Source organism: Acomys russatus, chromosome X (genome assembly GCF_903995435.1).
Source record: "Acomys russatus chromosome X, mAcoRus1.1, whole genome shotgun sequence".
Lineage (NCBI taxonomy): Eukaryota > Metazoa > Chordata > Mammalia > Rodentia > Muridae > Acomys > Acomys russatus.
The window spans coordinates 11,131,142-11,149,616 of record NC_067169.1 but is presented as its reverse complement, the minus strand read 5'-3'; the positions used below and the strand labels follow the sequence as shown (position 1 = coordinate 11,149,616).

The window sequence follows — 18,475 nt, the reverse complement described above, 5'->3', positions numbered from 1 at the left end:
GCATATTATATTATAGTCATCTATTGATGTGCTTATGTTTGACACTAGACTTTTTAATTCCTAAAAATTAGGACAATAAGGTCTGGCACAGATTCAACAAAAATATGTTGAGTGAACAGAACATAAGTTGTGGATCATTTTCAGATGATTGGGTATTGTCACCTTTTCTCTCTTTGTACACATTTAAAAGTGTGTACATAGTTTAAAGTGTCTTAGACCATTATTAAATTGAATGTAAACATTTGGAACTCTAGGAAACTGAGAGCAGAACCCTGGTCTAAAGGCATAAACTTTGCAATGTAAAGAATAGAAGAGAAAACAAGCACTAGATGCCATTCCTGTTCAAGTTTGGCCATAGATGCACTATACCATCCAAAAGCAGTTACTCTCCTGGAGAAGCCGTTGCCTTTGCTATCTTGAAAGTATGAACAGTAAAAGTTTCTCTGCAGGACCATTTTTAGGACAGAGAGAATAGCTGAGATTGTGGCTGCCGTTTAGCATTGATTTTGTCTGAAAAAATGAATGAGATCTCCAATTAAAAAATGATAATAATAAAAGGCTAAGCTGGGTATGGTGGCACTCACCTTTAATCTCAGCACTCAGGAGGCAGAGGAAGGCGGATCACTGTGAGTTCGAGGCCAGCCTGGTCTACAAATTGAGTCTAGGACAGCCAAGGCTACACAAGGAAACCTTGTCTCAAAAAACCAAAATAATAATAATAATAATAATAATAATAATAATAATAATAATAATAATAATAATAATATGCCTAGGCCTCAGCATCAAGCTTTACAGTCTTTTTTCTTCCTTCCTTCCTCCTTTCTTTCTTTCTTTCCTTCCTTCCTGTCTATTATTATTATTATTATTATTATGCTGTGCATGGAGGAAGAGTATTATGGGTTTAAATTAAAGGTTAGTGTCAGATGTCTTCCTCAATGGCCTTTCCAAGTTATTTTTAAATTTTAATTTATCTATGTATTGTTTGAGAATTTCATACATGTATACAATGCATTCTGATCACATCCACCCACCTCCAAGTAGAGACCTCTGAAGAAAATGGATTATCCTTTCCCCAGAAGCTACTAACTGTCAAAACCTCTCAAAGAGAGGTGTGGTCTTGTAAGCCCATTCCCCATCTATGTCTCCATGTTATTTTTTAATACAGAGACTCTCATTAAACCTCGAGCTCACCAATTAGCTAGACTGGCTGGTCAGCAAACCCCAGAGAGCCTCCTGTTTCCACCTCCTCAGCAGTGGAATTATAGGCATGCAGGGTTCTGGGGATTTGAACAAAGGTCCTCATGTTCATGTCTCAAGCTGTCTCCTCAGCACCACTTCTCACATTCTTTGGTTCCTTGTTGCAGGAAAGGAGCAACTCACTGGAGTTGAATTGTCACTTTTGCTTTTGACCAATGCTTTTGACATTTTGACAAAAATGACTCCTATGATCATGAAAGAAGGAAATGGGTCAAGTAATAGAATCTAGATTTGATTCCTTAAAAGTTGGGAAGATATGAGAAGACAGTTCTAGTTAATCCTTCTATGCCATCTAGCTATAGAAATTCAGGGACTAAAGAGAATCAGCTAATACTTAGCATTTCAGGGACTAGATGTAGCTCAGTGATAGAGCACTTGACTGACAATCACTAGGTCCTGATTCAATGCCCAGGATCCACCACTGCAGAAAAAAAATACAATTTGTAATACATATTAACAATGCTTTTCTAGCGCTCTCTCTCTCTCTCTCTCCCCCTCTGTGTGTGTGTGTGTACACTGTTATGAGACATAGTACCATTCATATCACCTCTAGTTCACATGTATGGAGGTCAGACAACAATTTTGGGGAACTGGTTCTCTCTCTCTCTATCATGTGGATCCTGAGGATCAAATAACAGGCTTGGTGGCAAGCACTTCTGCCCACTAAGCCATCTTGCTGTTCCAACAACACTTATTTTTTAACTACTTTTCATTGTTTAAAGATAGGGTCTTCCTTAATATGTAGGCTGGTCTGCAACCTGGCCTTGGCCTCATAAGAACTGGAATTACAGGCATGAGATACTGCATAACAGGATCTAATTAATTTCTGATATAGAATTATCTAAAAATTATTAGTCTTAAGTATACCTGTCTCGTTGTATTCTGGACTAGTTTGCTTCTGTTCCAAGAAGACTGGATTTTTTTTTTTTACCCATGCCTTAATATCATATTTATTTTTGGAAATTGTTTTTTTTTTCTCTTATATTGTTATGGAGAAGTCATTCAGCAAATATTGTGACTTGCCCAAGGAAAACAGCAAAATTGTCAAATGTTAGAACTAAAGACATAACAGTGGAAGCCATCAGTGTTACTGACTGATTATTAAACCCAAATCACTGCAGACATAAGCCCGAACATGAAAATAAAAAAGCTATCAAAAAAAATCTCCCAACATTCTTAAGCCTATTTTCCTCTCCTTGCAAAGCTAACTTAGAAAAATGTACATGGGAGTCCTAGCTCTCGACTCAATCTAGCAATAAAACTGTTTTATGTAGCTAATAATGTATTTCAATCAGGAAAGTGGAAAATAAATTTTAAGTCACGATCTAGAGAGATATGTAGTATCTTCTCCAGATTTATTATTTTTTCTCTAAATAATTCATTTAAGAAAGTAGCCAATAAAGAGAATAATTCCAAGGCTTTCTCCTAAAGTCAGTTAAAATTAAAGGTTTACTGTAGTTGATTGGTGCCTTCTCCTCGAAATTCCTTCTCCTGTGACAATCTCCATTTAAAAATTTCCCCCAAATGTGAACAATGCACTTGTTTCCTTAGCCTTGCTCTCACAGTTTGTTTTGAGACTCTAGAATGGGCTTTTGCTCTTTGGAGCCAAGGACCTTATATATGCTAGCTACATCCCCAGCCATTATTTTAACAGAATAAAATTATATTATGTGATCTGAACAATGATTTTCTTTATACTTTGGAAAAAACAAGGAATACGGGAAAAATCTTAACAAAGGTAAAGTAGGAACGATCATTGACCATGACATTAAACTTTGCTAAGTAGCAACAGCAATAAAAATAACATGGCGTTAGGAGATGGGAGTGTATAGGTCAATAGAAGAGAAAAACAGTGCCCAGAAGACCTACCCACATAAGCTCAACTGAATTTTTACAAAGATGCAAATGCCATTCAGGCCTCTGCTTAACTGAGCATCTATAGGCCAAAGTAATTAACCAGGATCTAAACCTCATACAAAAATTAAACTAAGCGAATCATAAATCTAAAATGTAAAACTATTAGAAAAAAAATGAGACATTTTTAGGCTATAGGGCTGAGCAGAGAGTTCTTAGGCCAGGTCAGTGAGATGGCTCAGAAGCTTTCTACCAAGATAGATGACCTGAAATTTGATCCCCAGGACCCACATGGTGAAAGGAGAGAAACGATTCCCACAGAGTTGTCTTTTGGCCTCCATGCATGCCCATACAAGTAGATGTATGTGCACACACACACACAATGAATAGATAATATGTTCAAAGTCTTAAAAAGCACAATCCATCAAAAGAAAAGGTAATGTGTTTATGCCATTAAAATGGCAAAACTGGGGGCTGGGGGTGCAGTTCAGTGATTAAACATCTGCCTAGCGTATATAAGGTCTTAGATTCCTTCCATAGCACCACAAAAATAAACAATTAATTCAAAGTCAAAGTTAGGACTTTTGCCCTTCAAAACACAATGTTAAAGGGGTTTGAAAAGACAATTTGTAGACTGAGAGAAGATATGTGCAAACTGCCTCATACCCAGAGAATCAGCATCTAAAGTGTATAAAGAATTCTCAAACCTCAACAGTTAAAAAAAAAAAATCTAATTAGAGAGAAGCAAACCTCAAGATGCCATTTTACCAAGGTAGAGCTTTAAATGGCTAATAAGATCTGAAACCATGTTCAACTCATTGGCCACAGAGCAATGCCAATTAAACCCAGACTGAGATATCCCCCATGTGCCCTAGTTTACATTCTATTGCTGTGATAAAATGTTCTGACCAAACGCAACTTGGGTGGAATCAGGCTCTGTTGAGATGACCTCCCCTCATTTTGAGAGGGTGTGTCCCTGTATTTTCAGAGAGCTAAGTTCTGGCAGGATTCTGGTTCTGTCATTTCTATGGCCCGTCTCTGGTTTTCTACTTGCAAATGTTTGTCCTTTCCCACCTGCCAAAGGGCAACCCATAAGAGATGGAGCAGGCACTGTCCTGCTGCTGATTGGTTCAGATTGGAATGTGGCTTTTTGTGTAATAAAGAAATGATGCCCCAGAGCTGGGGCAGGAAGTAGGGGGTTGGGACTTCTGGGCAGGCAGAGCCATGGCAGACTCGAAGAGATGTGGTAGAAAGCAGAAGGGAGATGATGGTAAGGTAGCCGGAAAGCAGGCAGTGAGAACCACATGGGGAGACAGAGTAGTGGAGAAGTCAGGATAAGTTTCAATAACTAGCCAAGAGACTGCCTCAGCAAAAGGCCAAGAGCTTTAAACTATATAGAAGTCCCCGTGTCTTAATTAAACCCCAACCAGGATTCACAAAAGCCCCTCAATAAGGCTTATTTGGCTTACATGTCCCAATCACAGGCCATCATAAAGGGGAGACAGGGTAGGAGCTCAAGGCAGGAACCTGTAGTCCGGAACTAAAACAGAGAGCATGGAGGAACGTTGCTTACTAGCTTGCAGCCCATGACTTGCTCAGCTTTTTCTCTTTTGTTTTTAATACAACCCAGGATCACCTTCCCAGGGATAGCACTGCCTACAGTGGGCTGGGCCCTCTCCACATCAATCATTAATCAAGAAAATACCTCATAAAATTGCCTATGTGCCAATCTGATGCCCACATGTTCTCAATTGAAGGTCCCTCTTCCTAGATGGCTGGGGATAGTGTAAAGTTGACAAAAACAACAACAACAACACCATCAGTAACACTATATCTATAGGACAGCCAAAGTAAATGACAACACTAAATGTTAACCTGGGTATTGGGGAAGTAAGATCACATATACATCAGCACTGCATATCAGCACTGGCCATGCAAAATGGTATCTGATGTCAAAAATGGTTTGGCAGCATTATTATAAAATGAATCGTTATCATATGACCCAAGAATTGTACTTTTGGTTCTTTATACCAGGGAAATGAAAACGTTCATTGACAGGCTGGTGGGATGGCTCAGTGGGTAAAGGCATTTGCCATCAATCCTGAGGACCTGAGTTGAATCCCCACGACTAACATGATGGAAGGAGAGTTAGATCCTGAAAGCTGTCCCTTAACAACACATGTACTGTGCCATGCATGCACCCACACATGCATACATATTCAATAAATACATATAGATTTGTAACTTCTTTACACAAACCTCTGTGCATAAACATTCATAGAAGCTTTATTCCCAATAGCCAAAAGCTAAAACTACCTCAGGTATCCTTTAACAGGCAAATGATTAGAAAACTTACGGTATATACACGGAATACTACTCAGCAGCAAACTCAATTTAAAAAAAAAAAAAAATCTTAGTAAACCTCCAGGGAATTATGCCACATTGAAAAAAACCTAGAGTCAGATTAGCAGATGGTATCAATGTCAGTATGCTGGCTGGGATATACCATCATTTGTGGGATGTTGTTATTGTAGAAATTGCAAAAAGGCACCTACACCTTGCTCTTTCGGCTACTATAGTGCTTGTATTATTTTTATATGGCTCTACCAGGAAACCTACAAATAAACATTTCAATCCCATACAAAAAGGAAAGAGGACCGGCTGGAGGGATGGCTCAGAGGTTAAGAGTGCCAACTGCTCTTGCAGATGACCCAGGTTGAATTGCAGACATCCCCTCCTTTGGATTACCAGTCATAGCATTAGAAAAGTAGCAAAGAATCTGGCCTTCACTTGGTCAGGCCAGCCACTTTGTGATAGCAGCACTGCCAGGTCAAAACTGAGTGTGTAAGAGCCTACGTAAGGAGTAAAAAACCCTTCCCCTCTCACTTGGCCCTGATTTGGGCAATCTTCCCATCCTTAAGAATCTGCACCTGTCTTTTCTGTAGCTGTAGTGTACAGTACACACCCCAGGAGATAGAAAAGGAAATCCTTTGAATTTGTGCTAGGGAGCTCTGGAATCCCACTGTGGGAACCCTGTCCCCACTGAGGAGTATGCATAAAAAGTGTCTGCTGCTCCTAGAAAATGTGAAATAAGACACCAAGAAGGAAATGAATGCGCCTCACTACGCCACAGGCATTTTGCTTTGAGTTACAACTTGCATAGGAACATCCTGATGCTGCCCTGGCCATTTTGTCTAAGCCAAGCCTCCCAAGAGCCATTGTCCTGGTTGGGTTTTTGTCAATTTGACCGAAGCTAGGATCATCTGGGAAGAGGAACCTTAATTAAGAAAATGACTCTTTTCAGATTGCCCGTGGCCAAGTCTGTAGGTCATTTTGCTGATAAATGATTAATGGAAAAGAGGGCAGCTCACTGGGGGGAAGGGGGGTGGGGCCACCCCTGGGACAGGTGGTCCTGCTTGGTATAAGAAAGCAGGCTAAGTAAGCCATGGTGTCAGGTCCCTGCCCCAACTTTCTTTTTGTGAAGAACTGTAGGCTGCAAGGTAAAATAAACCTTTTCACCTCAGGTTGCTTGTGATCATGCTGCTTACCACAGCAACAAAGAAGCAACTAAGACAGCCATATAACTTATTTATACAACAACATAAGGCAAATGACTTTCCTTCCACCTTTCTATTCACTATTACCCAAATAAGAATTATTTTGTTCCCCTAGCAGCAGTGGAAGATAATAGTGAGATACTCACTCTGGACATGATCTTCTCAAATTCTGTTTGTCCATGTCTAATGTTTGTTTGTTTGTTTGTTTTGGACCTTGATATGGCAGAGGGTGGGCACTGTGGTGGGAATGCATGTAAGACAGTGGAAAGGCTGGACTTCTTTTAAGAAACAATCCCCCTTAAAGGAGCTCATTTATTTCTTCCCTGAGGCAGTGCCTAACCAACTCCTATCAAGCTGCCTCTCTTTTTTCCTCCCTCCCCTCCCCTCCCTCCCCCCTCAACAAGGGTTTTCGGTGTAGCCTTGGCCATCCTGGACTTGCTTTGTAGACCAGGCTGGCCTCGAACTCACAGCGACCAACATGCCTCTGCCTCCCAGAAGGGATTACAGGCATGTGCCACCATGCCTGGCTCTTATGTGGAGCCCCAGCCATGGTGACTCCATCTTGTTGCTAGACTTCATCTTAGGCTTGTCCTTTAGGCCTGTTCTCAAGGTCACCCCAGTCACTGTAAAAAAAAAAAAAAAACACACACACACACACACACAAACTGTTCCAGGAAAAGAACTACCCTAGGCCTGAGCCAATCAGGGGACAGCAGGAAAGCACCTAAAGTCCCCAGAGGTTAAGCATTTCATGGTCAGGCTTGACCAATCCCCTAGCACCAATCCAGCTTTGCTAAATGTCAACCAATCCTGTAACTGCCAAACTGGAAACTCTCATTTTTTGTCATAGCTATGATTTAAAACCCTGCCTAATAGTGGTTCGGGACTCTCCTATTGATCTGCTGCTTATGTGACGTTCAAGAGCCCTCAGAATTGAGTTTAAATAAAGACCCCCTTGCTTTTGCATATGGCTTTGGACTCCTGGTGGTCTTTGGGCATAAAACTTAACCATGGTCACTGAAGGTAGAGAGAGGCTCTGTATAAGGAAAGCACTATAGTAGCCGAAAGAGCAATGGATCACAATTTCTGCATCAGCTGAAAACTGCCACATCATCACAGGTGAACAAAGCCAATTTAATCAGTCTCAGTCCAGAAGCCCAAATCCGAGGATGCCAGGATGCCAGCTCCAAATTCTTGCTCCCAAGCTACAAAGAAAGGATTTAGATCAAAATGGCTATCTGTGGAATGTCTAGTGTCCTTTCTGTTGCTGTCATATAACAACCTAGGGTTGCAGAGAAGTCACTTAAGGGAGGAAAGAAGTTTATTTGGCTTATAATTGTAGGTTACAGTCTGTCACTGCGCAAAAATACAGAGGTAAAAACTTGAGACAGCTGGTAGTTGGGGCACAGAAGTCCTTGCACTCACAGAGAAGTACTAAAAGAACCAGTAATGTTAACCACAGAGGTGTCTCCTCCATTATGGAGATAAAATCAAATACCTGCATTCCATCCAGAAAGCTGAGAGTGGAGGTTGTTAAAGGCCTGGTGACCTTTGCTATAGAAGCAGACCTCATCCAAATTCCCCAGAATGATTATAGCAGACTCTTCCCTCCCTAGACATTACCTTTCTTCCTGGGAAATGTCACATGCACCTTATGACCTGCTGGCATCTATGCTATGGGTCAGAGACCACACTAGGTTCTAGGCCATTTAGCTATAGAACCCACCCTTAGGGTCACATGTACTTTGTTAAAAGGGCCCTATGTAGTCACACCTTAAGCTTTATTGTGCTCCTGGAATTGGACTGATTAGACTGATTGTTGCCTGGAAAGCTTTCCCCCAAAGCGTACTGTGTTTTAAATATGCTGACAGCGAATCACCTGGTATTAGACTCCCCAAAGTCTGATCCAGGTGTACAAAGTGAATGTACCAAGTTTTCTTTCTTATCCATGGGGTTCGCTTCCCTGACTGGATAACTGAAGGGACCCCCCCGCCCCTCAGCTGGTCACATCAAATCTATGGCCAAGAGCACAGAAATGAATGTACCTAATGCCAGTGTATCCTAGATGGCAGTGCTATTAACTATAGTACAAGATGCAATATGATAGGCTACATGTTTGATATGGAAATCAAAATGTAGGCAAAGGGGCTCTCCCATCTGGAGTCCAAATTAACATTTAGGAATATCAGCAGAATATTATGTAATTTTCAAAGTAAGAGGAAGAGCTTCAAGAAATGGCCAAGATCAGGCATGGGCGCACACTTCCACTGCTAAGTACACAGAGGCAAGAGGATCAGAAGTTCTAGGCCAGCCTGGGACACAGAGATCCTGTCTCAAAACAAACAATAACAACAAGAAGAATAAAGATGGCTTAGTCCAAAATAATAACACTTCAATAGTACTGGACGCAAAGTGACACAATTCTTTAAATCAAAACTATTCTGCACGAGGCTAAAGCGATAGCTCAATGGGTAAAGAGATTCCTATGCAAGCATCAGGACGTGAGTTCAAATCTGAGGTGTCCATATACAAGGCCAGGTACAGCAGGGTGTGCCTGCAATTCCTTTTCTGGGAAGGCAGAGACAAGAGGATCCCTGAGCCTTGCTGGCCAGCCACGTTAGCCTAAGGAGTGAACTTTCGGTTCAATGAGAAACTCTATCTCACTGTCTCAAAAACTAAGAATGAGAGTTTTTGAGGAAGATATCCAGTGTTGACCTCTGCTTTATACATGTGCTTGCACAGTCACATGCACTCACATGCGCACACACACACACACAATGTGTGGGACCCTGCTATAAGGTTGAAGTCTGACATTTCCAGATAGCCTTTGAGCTTGGTACAAAAAAAGACAGACTTCCTTTCTCGGCGGGGGTCCCCTCTTCAACTGATCTGGGGAACCCTGGATCCACTAAGGAGTGTCACATAGCCCTGGGAAGATTACAGGCCTGACTCTTTTCTGATAAGAAACCTGCTCAGCAAGCACCTGGGGATTCCTAGAAACACCTACTCTATGCTAATGTGATGCCTTGGCGTCTTGGCTTTAAACCAATGATCTTTAACTGTACCTGGAGATTCTCCCACACCCATAGGATAATTAAGTGCTGCTTTTCCCTCTTATGAGAGGGCTGTTTTGTTACACTTAGATTAAGTATCCCTGGCACGCCTAGCCCAAACTAATCAAACACATTCACCCTCGAAACCCCTCCCACTGCCCAAGGTTTACAATATCCCTGATTTACAAAATAAAGGCTTCCTTGTTCTCTCGTTCCATTCCTCTGCTGGTCAGGAAGTGATGGCAGAGCTGCCTTGACAGCCACTGACGTCTATTCCATCACTGGGAGGTCCGTGCTAAGCACCAGTGAAGCACCCACTGAGCCTGTGTCTTACCAGACCTGCCTCTGGCCGGTTTCTGGTGTCTGCCCACATCCTCTGTAATGTTTAGCATGGCATCTTAACAAAGGCCTATAACACTTTTGGTATCATCAGGTGCTTTTGGAACTACTGAGTTCCCACTGCCACCTGATACCAGCAATCTCATTTTAAAAGCGCTACTGTAACACCTAGTGGAAAACTCATTTATTGTAACCACTTCCCCAATTTAATTGAATAATCCAATTCAATTATTGTCTTAGTTGTAGAATTATAAGGATTCTTTATATATTCCCATTCTAAATCCCTTATCAGATATATGGCTTGCAAATACTTTCCCACACTATGTGCTGATTTCTGATAGCCTCTTTTGAAGCATAACTTTGGTGATATATTATAGCATTATTTGTAATAGCAAAAAGATTGGAAATAATAAATAAATAGGCTGAATAAACTATTGTTAAGTGCACACAATAGGGTAGCTCTTTAGCTGTGAAAAGCAAATAGGTCTAGCTCTATATTCTATTAAAGGACATTTAAGATATGCCATTAAAATAAAATTTTTTTTAAAGATTTAAGAGAACAAGCATAGGATGTTAATATTTATTTAATAAAGAAAAAAGGTAATTACTTTTAAGAAATTGTTGTTTTAAAACAGACTGAGCAGGGCCGTCGTGGTGCACACCTTTAATCCCAGCACTTGGGAGGCAGAGGCAAGTGGATCTCTGTGAGTTTGAAGCCAGCCTGGTCTACAGAGAGAGAGTCCAGGACAGCCAAGGCTACACAGAGAAACCCTGTCTCAAAAATCAAAAAAATTAAAAATAAAAATAAAAACAGACTGATGGGAGAAAGACCCAAAAAGAAAAAGAGAAAGAAGCAAAAAGGGAGGATAAAAGATGGGGAAAGAGAAAAAAATCATTTTTTATAAATTTATTTATTCACTTTACAACTTGGTTAACCCCCTTCCCTCCTCTTCTCCCAGTCCCTCCCTCACAGCCCCCTCCCCCATGCCCCTTTCCCCTTCTCCTCAGAGAAGAGGACCTCTGTTCCCCCCCACCCCCCACCCCCCATCCTCCGCCATGGGTACCAACCAACCCTAGTACATCAACTCACAGTAGGACTAAGTGCATCCTCTACCACCAAAGCTAGACAAGGCAGCCCAGCTAGGGGAAAGGAATCCAAAGGCAGGCAACAGAGCCCTTGTCCCATTGTTCGGAGAACCACTTGATGACCAAGCTGTACATCTGCTGCATATGTGTAGGGACGTCTAGGTCCAGCTGGTGCATGCTCTTTGGCTGGTAGTTCAGCTTCTGTGAACCCCCGTGGGCCCAGGTTAGTTTACTCTGTAGGTCTTCTTGTAGTGTCCTTGACTGGCTGCGTAAGCACAACTCTCTGAGCTCTGCCTATTGTTTGGTTGTGGGAAAAATCTTTTTTAAAGCTTTTTCTAGAGAGAAGGAGGGGGCAAAGTTGTGAAGTCATGGATAAAAGTCAGATGTGTCTTATTTTGTAAATTTCAGCTTGAAACCACACAATCTTTTTTACATTATAACGAAACAGCAACAACAACAACAAAATAAGAATCAAAAGCACAATAAAAATAATAAAGTTAATTGAGTATGGAGCTGGTTACAAAACTCTACTCACAGCAATTATATAAGTAAAATCAAAAATTAGAAATTGAGAGCATTTGTTTAGTACATGCAATGTACTGGGTTCAACCATAATATTGCCAAATACTGCATGCCCCAACATTCACCCTAGTAATTTGGAAATACATTCCCAGTGAAGGATATCCTTATAACAGAGAAATCTATAAACAGCTCTTTAAAAATTCAAATAGTTAATAATCAATCTGTTTTTGGTCAGAAATACTATGGATATATATTTGTAGTGAGACATAGCAAATAACTAATTGTTGACAATGTAAGTAAACTATGAATATAAAAATCAAATTAGTTAAAGAATAATTCTAAGATCCTTAATTTGCATTGGAAATATCAGTTTGAGTGAATATTGTATTCTTTTCTTTAAAATATATGCATATTTCCTAACCTTGTTTTAAGAACAATAAAATTCAAGCTACCGACAGGGAGAAAATATTAGCAGCCCACATAGCAACAATGGTCGTTTATTAAAACAACTATAACAATATTTCAAAAGTAAGGTAATGATGTAATTAAAACAAGTAAAACATACCAGTGGACATTTTTCAAAGGGGACTGCACATGGTTAATAGTCTATCAACATCCCAGCCATTAGGGAAATTAAAATTAAGATATACTACATGTCTATTAAAATGGCTAAAATCCAAAATATTGACAATACCAAATGCTTTGAATGTAACACCAACTCTTATTCATTGTGGCTGCCAACACTAAATGGGCACCAAACACAGGCATCGCAAGCATTGGGGAAATGGAGGAAAGAGGACCAGTAATTAAAGATTATCCTTGGGTAAATAGTGAGTTCTAACTGAGGCCAGATGGGATACATGAAACCCTGTCTCAGGGGCTCAATTTAATATCAAGTTAAACATACATAAACCATGTGGCCAGTTGGGAATTTATGTGAGTGAAGTGTCCTACCACTTATAAGAAATGAGCATTTTGATGAATTTGTTTTTGAGTCAGGGTCTCTCTAGCCCTGGCTGTCCTCGAACTCATTATGTAGACAAGGCTGGCCTCCAACTCACAGAGAACTGCTTGCCTATGTCTCCCAGTGCAGGGATTAAAAGCATGTAAAAATAAATGTTCAAACTCACTAGCAAGTCAGAAAGATGACTCAGTAGTTAAGAGTACTTGCTGCTCTTCCAGAGGATTCAAGTTTGGTTCTCAGCATCCCCAACAATTCAGTTCCCTTTTAACTCCAGCTCTAGGACATCTACCTTCGGCAGACACACATGGCAAGCACACATGTGCACATGTCAATAAGTGAAATAAATTAAAAATAAACCTTTAAGACTGAAATTTAAAAAAAGATCCGGTGCATGCCTGTAACCTTGGCACTGAGGGAGGAGGCAGAGGCAGGCGGATCTCTGTGAGTTCGAGGGTAGCCTGCCCTACAAAGAGAGTCTAAGACAGCCAAGGCTACACAGAGAAACCCTGGGGAGAGAGAGGGGGGAGGGGAAGAATTGCAGTATACCCACCAACCAAAATATGTATAATTTAAAGACTAAACAATAGTAACATTTAGAAATAAAAATAAATAAAAATGCTGGTGACAATGAAAATGAGCACCTTGCAGAATCCATGTGTCAGTGCCATACAATCAAGCAATCATACTGAAAAAAATGAACAAGAGAATCCTAGCAGGAGTATTTGTAAAAGCCTGAAGAAGCTATCTATTAAGAGTAAAATATACAGAGGGATCTATATGCCTGTCATATTCATACAGTGGAACATTATCCACATGGACAAATCTCACAAACATAATGCTAAAATAGAAAAAGTCACAGCACAGAAAACACAGGAAATTTTCACATATCAAAGGCTCAAAAGCAAGCCAAATCTAATAATAATGAGAAAAGTCAAAATAGTGATTACATTCGTAGAATGGCATAAGGGTTAAATAAAAGGGGGACGGGAGGTCATAGAGTACCACGTAAAATACAAGATGCGCAGTTAAATTTGAATCTGAAGCAACAAGTGATATTTTAGTAACAATAGGTCCCAGGCAATATTCAGAACATTTATTTTTAACTGATACAAATGGCAGCCATAGATAAGGGGGCTGCTTTTAGAGTAATTCTATTTCTTGATGTTCATTTTGTGATCATCCATTGTGCATTTTCTGTACATGTGTTATTCTTCCCAATAAAAAAGTTTTAAAAAAAGCCAAGTACACTCAGTACTATGTTGCTGCTTCTAAAATATCTCATCCAAACACTCCTTTTCCACTCCCACCCATCATCACTGCATGTGAGAGTTGAGATACTTCTGTAGGCAGTGGGCATCAGTAATCAGAAGCGTAGCTGAGCCAAAAGCTGTAGGCTCTGCTTACATTTTTTTTTATTAAAATTACTTTTGCACAGCTTGCTTTTTTTATTTCTGGGATCTTGTCTCATGCCCTTCTTCTTGGAGCCTTTCTTATTTGGCTGACTTCATCTTACCAAAGATCAACGCTATGCTTCAGAGGCCAGCCTCTAACTTACCAACTTGTCAGCCAAGAAATGAAATGCACAAACCAGCGCTGGAATTTGAACTGACTAACTGATGTGATGGGTTAAAAATCAAGATCAAATACAAAAATCTACAAATAAAACTGGCACTTTAGGGCCAGCAACTCAGATACAGTCACTGCTAAGAGTTTGCTAATTCAGTGCGCTGAGTACTTTGGAAACTTTGATCAGAGAATTACAAACAGCTTGAGTGGTTCCATGTGAATGTTATTTTCGTCGATTTATTACCCTCTCCTAAAGCCAGTGGCAAACCCAAGTTAAGGACAGTAGCCCCTAGCCAACAAAAGCCTAGCAGTTTTTCTCCTATCAGGTAGATGGCTACTTATTGCAGAGTTCTTTAATTTTCTAGGGGGTTGTGATGTTTTGTTTTTGTATTTGCATCTTGTCCTCCAGGTTTAGACGCCAGTCTTCATAGTGTGGCACTAAACTTTATAGGCTAATAGAAAACTTCCTTATCTGCCATGCCTCCTTTTGGGTTTCTTTTATTTAATAACAAAATTTATGTTTTTTTTTCACCCAGTGCACTAAAATAATTAGACTCATGGACTATAAAGACCAGCTGTCTGAAAGAAAACGAAGGCCTCAGTTTCCTCAACTGTAAATGGAAACAAAAAAAAAATAGTATATAATTGAAACAGCAGTTGCAAATGCCCAAGGCAATTAAAGCACAGTACCCCACATACATTAAACACTCAGTGGTTATTTTTATCATCACTGTCACCACCTACTTTGGACGGCCCTGCGACCTGTACTTAGATATTAAACATTCAGATGCACTTTGAGAGACAGGGAGGAGGAGAACATGAAGTTTGATTTTAGGCGTACTCAGCACACAGGAGTAACACAGGAGCTAGCTCTCAGGATCTTGGGAGATGAACACTCCCAGGTCCTAGCTGAACCCCAGGAACTGACCAGGACCTAGGGCATCCTGCCTACTCACATTGCGGTTAAAGCTGTTGCCAGGCAGAAGCGGCAGAGCCATGTTTAAAAGGGTCCGATGAAGATCGAGGGTCCGACCAGAAAGAGGAGGACAGTCAATGGCCTCAACAGCCGCGTTGTTTGACCCCTGCGTTACCTGGAGACCGGAGGTAGCGTCACGGAGGGAGGAGGGGCTAAAATAGGTGGGGTAGAGTAGGGGGCTTAAGGGCGGAGCCAAGGCCTAGGAGGGGTGAGGCGAGACTGAAGCTGGGGGCGGGGGTAGGGGCAGGGCGGGGGGGGGGAGGCCGGGCCGAGTCGCAGGCTCCTTCAGCCCCCTCGGCCCCCTCCCGCACCTCCCTCCCCTCTCGCCACCCCCACCCCTGGCCACTCTGGGTCTCCCTTCCCTGCCCACCCGCGCCAGCAGCCGGGTCCTGGCCTCTCTATTCTCCCGCACACACAGTGAGCTGCTCCGTTTCTACCCAAGCTGCTCTCTGCTTCCACTCCTTTTTCCTAGAGATCATATTGCCCGTGATCTTCAGCTCACGAATTTTTGACACAGTATTGTTTTGCCATTTTGTTATTAAATTTAGGTAAAATGCCCAAAAAAGTAAAGACATATGTCGCCTGTGAGCTCACGAAGCCTTGCTGCATTTACACCAGCCTTTATTTTTTTTAATTCAAACTTTCGAGATGAAATTAAACCCACTCACACCCTGCTGGTATTCTAGCAGTCACCATGGCCTTCGATTCTTCCTCTCGATCCTTTCATATATGACCTAAGCCTGGAAAATATAAGGTCCAATCTGCGGTGACCAGGAGCAAGGGCAGGCAGCATAAAATGAAACTAACCCAGCGTGGTGCCTGGTGCCTGTAATCCTAGCCCTCAGGAAGCAAAGATAAGAGGATTGCATGATTTCCAAGCCAACCTGGGCTAGCTACACCCAGATGCCTAGAAGGAAAACCAAAACCAACAGTTAACTGTCCAGGGCCCTGCTGGCTGGACACTCTACTAGATTCATCATTCCCTCTGCTACTTCTGTTGAGACCTCTAGCCCCCAATTACAGCTTGCGGGTTTTTTCTCTACCTCAGAAGTGGAGATGGGGACAACTGAGTATGCTTACAGAGCCTTCCTTTGTGAAATTCAAGCCGCAGTTGTTACTTAGGCACATCCAACTCCTTAGCTGGGACTAGAGCCCTTGTCAAAGGAACACTTTTCCTCTGCTGTTTTTTCCCTTGCCTCCTCCACTCCAGCTCCAAGAAACTTCTTGCTGTTCCCATCAGGCCCTTCTGAGAGCTTGCAAATCACTCTGTCTTTTAGAAATATGCCTTTCTTCTGATGTTTCATCAAGGTAACCCCTTCTTGTCTTCCAGGATTTGGTTTAGTGTGAAAGGGGAGCACAGAAGGTTTTGCCATTGCTGGGAAATGAATGTTTCCTCATCTGCCTCCCCACTCCTCCTCCATCTGCATTAAGCATAACACACACTAATTGGTACCTTCCTCCTACTACTTTGTAACCATGTGTTTATTTGAATTTTCTTTGCATGCCTGAGCATTCTTTAAAGACAGAGATTGCTCTTCCACAATCTCCATCTTTATTTATTTATTTTTTTTATTTTCTGTGTTTATAGAGTTTGCAATTGTACTTGCCTCCCACAAATTCCTTTTGTCTTGGGCATGTCTTCCAACCAGACTAACCCAATCATCTATTGCCTGCTCTTCTCACCTGTGGGTTTTGAGAGCTTTACATGGTGACACATGCAAATAACAGATCATCCACCTAATGTGCATTCTGCGATTAGGACACAAATCAGTTAAGCTGGCATCTATTGATAACAATTGCTGTTTTCAATTTTGTACTAACTATTACCAATTGTGTAGTGAATGGCCTCTTCTTTTGTTTGATTTATGTGTGTTTTCTTTTTTTATTATAATTTATTCAGATTACATCCCGATTGTTATCCCCCTCACTTCTATCTTCCCATTCCCCCCTCCCTCCCTCCCTCTTCTGCCCTATTCTCCTCCCCTAGACTCCTGACAGAAGGGGATCTCCTCCTCCTCCCCCACCATATGACCACAGCCTATCAAGTCTCATGCAGATAGCCTGCTTCCCCTTCCTCTGTTTTTCTTTTGAAACAGTCTCACCATGAAGCTCAGGCTGGGCTCAAACAGGTAAACTGGCAGTCCTCCTGCCCCTACCTTCTGAGTATTGGGATTCTAGATGTATGCCACCAAGCCTAGGTCCCCCTAAATGCTTTTTTAAATACTTCTCTTTTTTTGTTACTTTCTAAATTGAACTAATTTCAAAATACTAGGAAGGCTGCAGCGACAGTGTTAGGATTCTGCTACAGTCTGCCTACCTGTGATGTCACTGCTTACCTGCCACAGGGGCATGGCCCTGCCAAGGGCCATATAAAAAAACAGACCCACCAAGTGGCTCTCTCTATCTCTCTACCTTTGTACTTCTCTCTTTACATCTATCTCTCTACCTTTCTACCTCTCCTCTCTACCTTTTACTACTTCTTTATCTCTCACTATCTCTCTTCCTTTCTACATCTCCTCTCTACCTTATCTCCCTATTAAACCTCTTAAGTTGATCTGTTGTGTGATGTGATTCCATCCCTCTGTACAGCTCCGCCGTTCACATATAACCTCTGCCGTACACCTTTCAACAGATAGAAGCTCAGCCTGGTAGCATAGGAAGGTGATGCCAGCTACCTGGGAGGCTAAGGCAAGGGGATCAGAAGTTCAAGAGCGTTTAAGGCGATACTAGGCTATTTAGAGACCTTATCTCAAAATGAAAATGAAAATGTAAGCAAAATAAGCTGGTGAGGGATGTGCTTCAGTGTAGAGAGCTTGCCTAGAAAGTAGAGGCCCACCCACTAGAATATATAGCACAACTAACCCCCATTTAGACTTCGCCTAGATGCAGCTGTTTTGTCTCTCAGTACATTGGTTTTTACCATTCTCTCAATATTTGGACTTTCCTATTGTCAACCCACAGACACCATTATCTAGTCTAAAATGTAAGTCTTGTCAACTCTCCCAATAATGTCCTTTTATCCAGAGTGCCATCCAACATCATTTGTAGCTCTTAGTTTTCATGGCTCATTATACTCCTTTAATCTTCCATCTTTTTTTTTTCCCTTAACCTTGATGTCTTTCAAGAGAATATGCCACATACTCAGGGGAAAAGGCCTCCAGTTTATGGTGACTAATGTTTCCTTTGGGTTATGGCTTGGGGCAGAAATGCCACAAGAGGAAGGCTGTGTTCTCTTAGTTCAGCAAAGAATCAGACATGTGACACTGTGATCTTGGTGATGTTGACTTGGGAAAAGATGCAG

General features: G+C 41.5%; 1 protein-coding gene across 1 annotated transcript in view; it reads right to left on the bottom strand.

Moving 5' to 3' along the window:
• The window catches only part of Efhc2 (EF-hand domain containing 2), a 161,970-nt gene extending 146,602 nt beyond the window's left edge, over positions 1-15,368 (bottom strand). Inside the window, exon 1 of the mRNA XM_051140984.1 lies at positions 15,155-15,368. Coding sequence (XP_050996941.1) covers positions 15,155-15,196 — 42 coding nt within the window. The 5' untranslated portion in view covers positions 15,197-15,368. The remainder of the gene's footprint in view (positions 1-15,154) is intronic.
• Between the last annotated feature and the right edge of the window lie 3,107 nt (positions 15,369-18,475).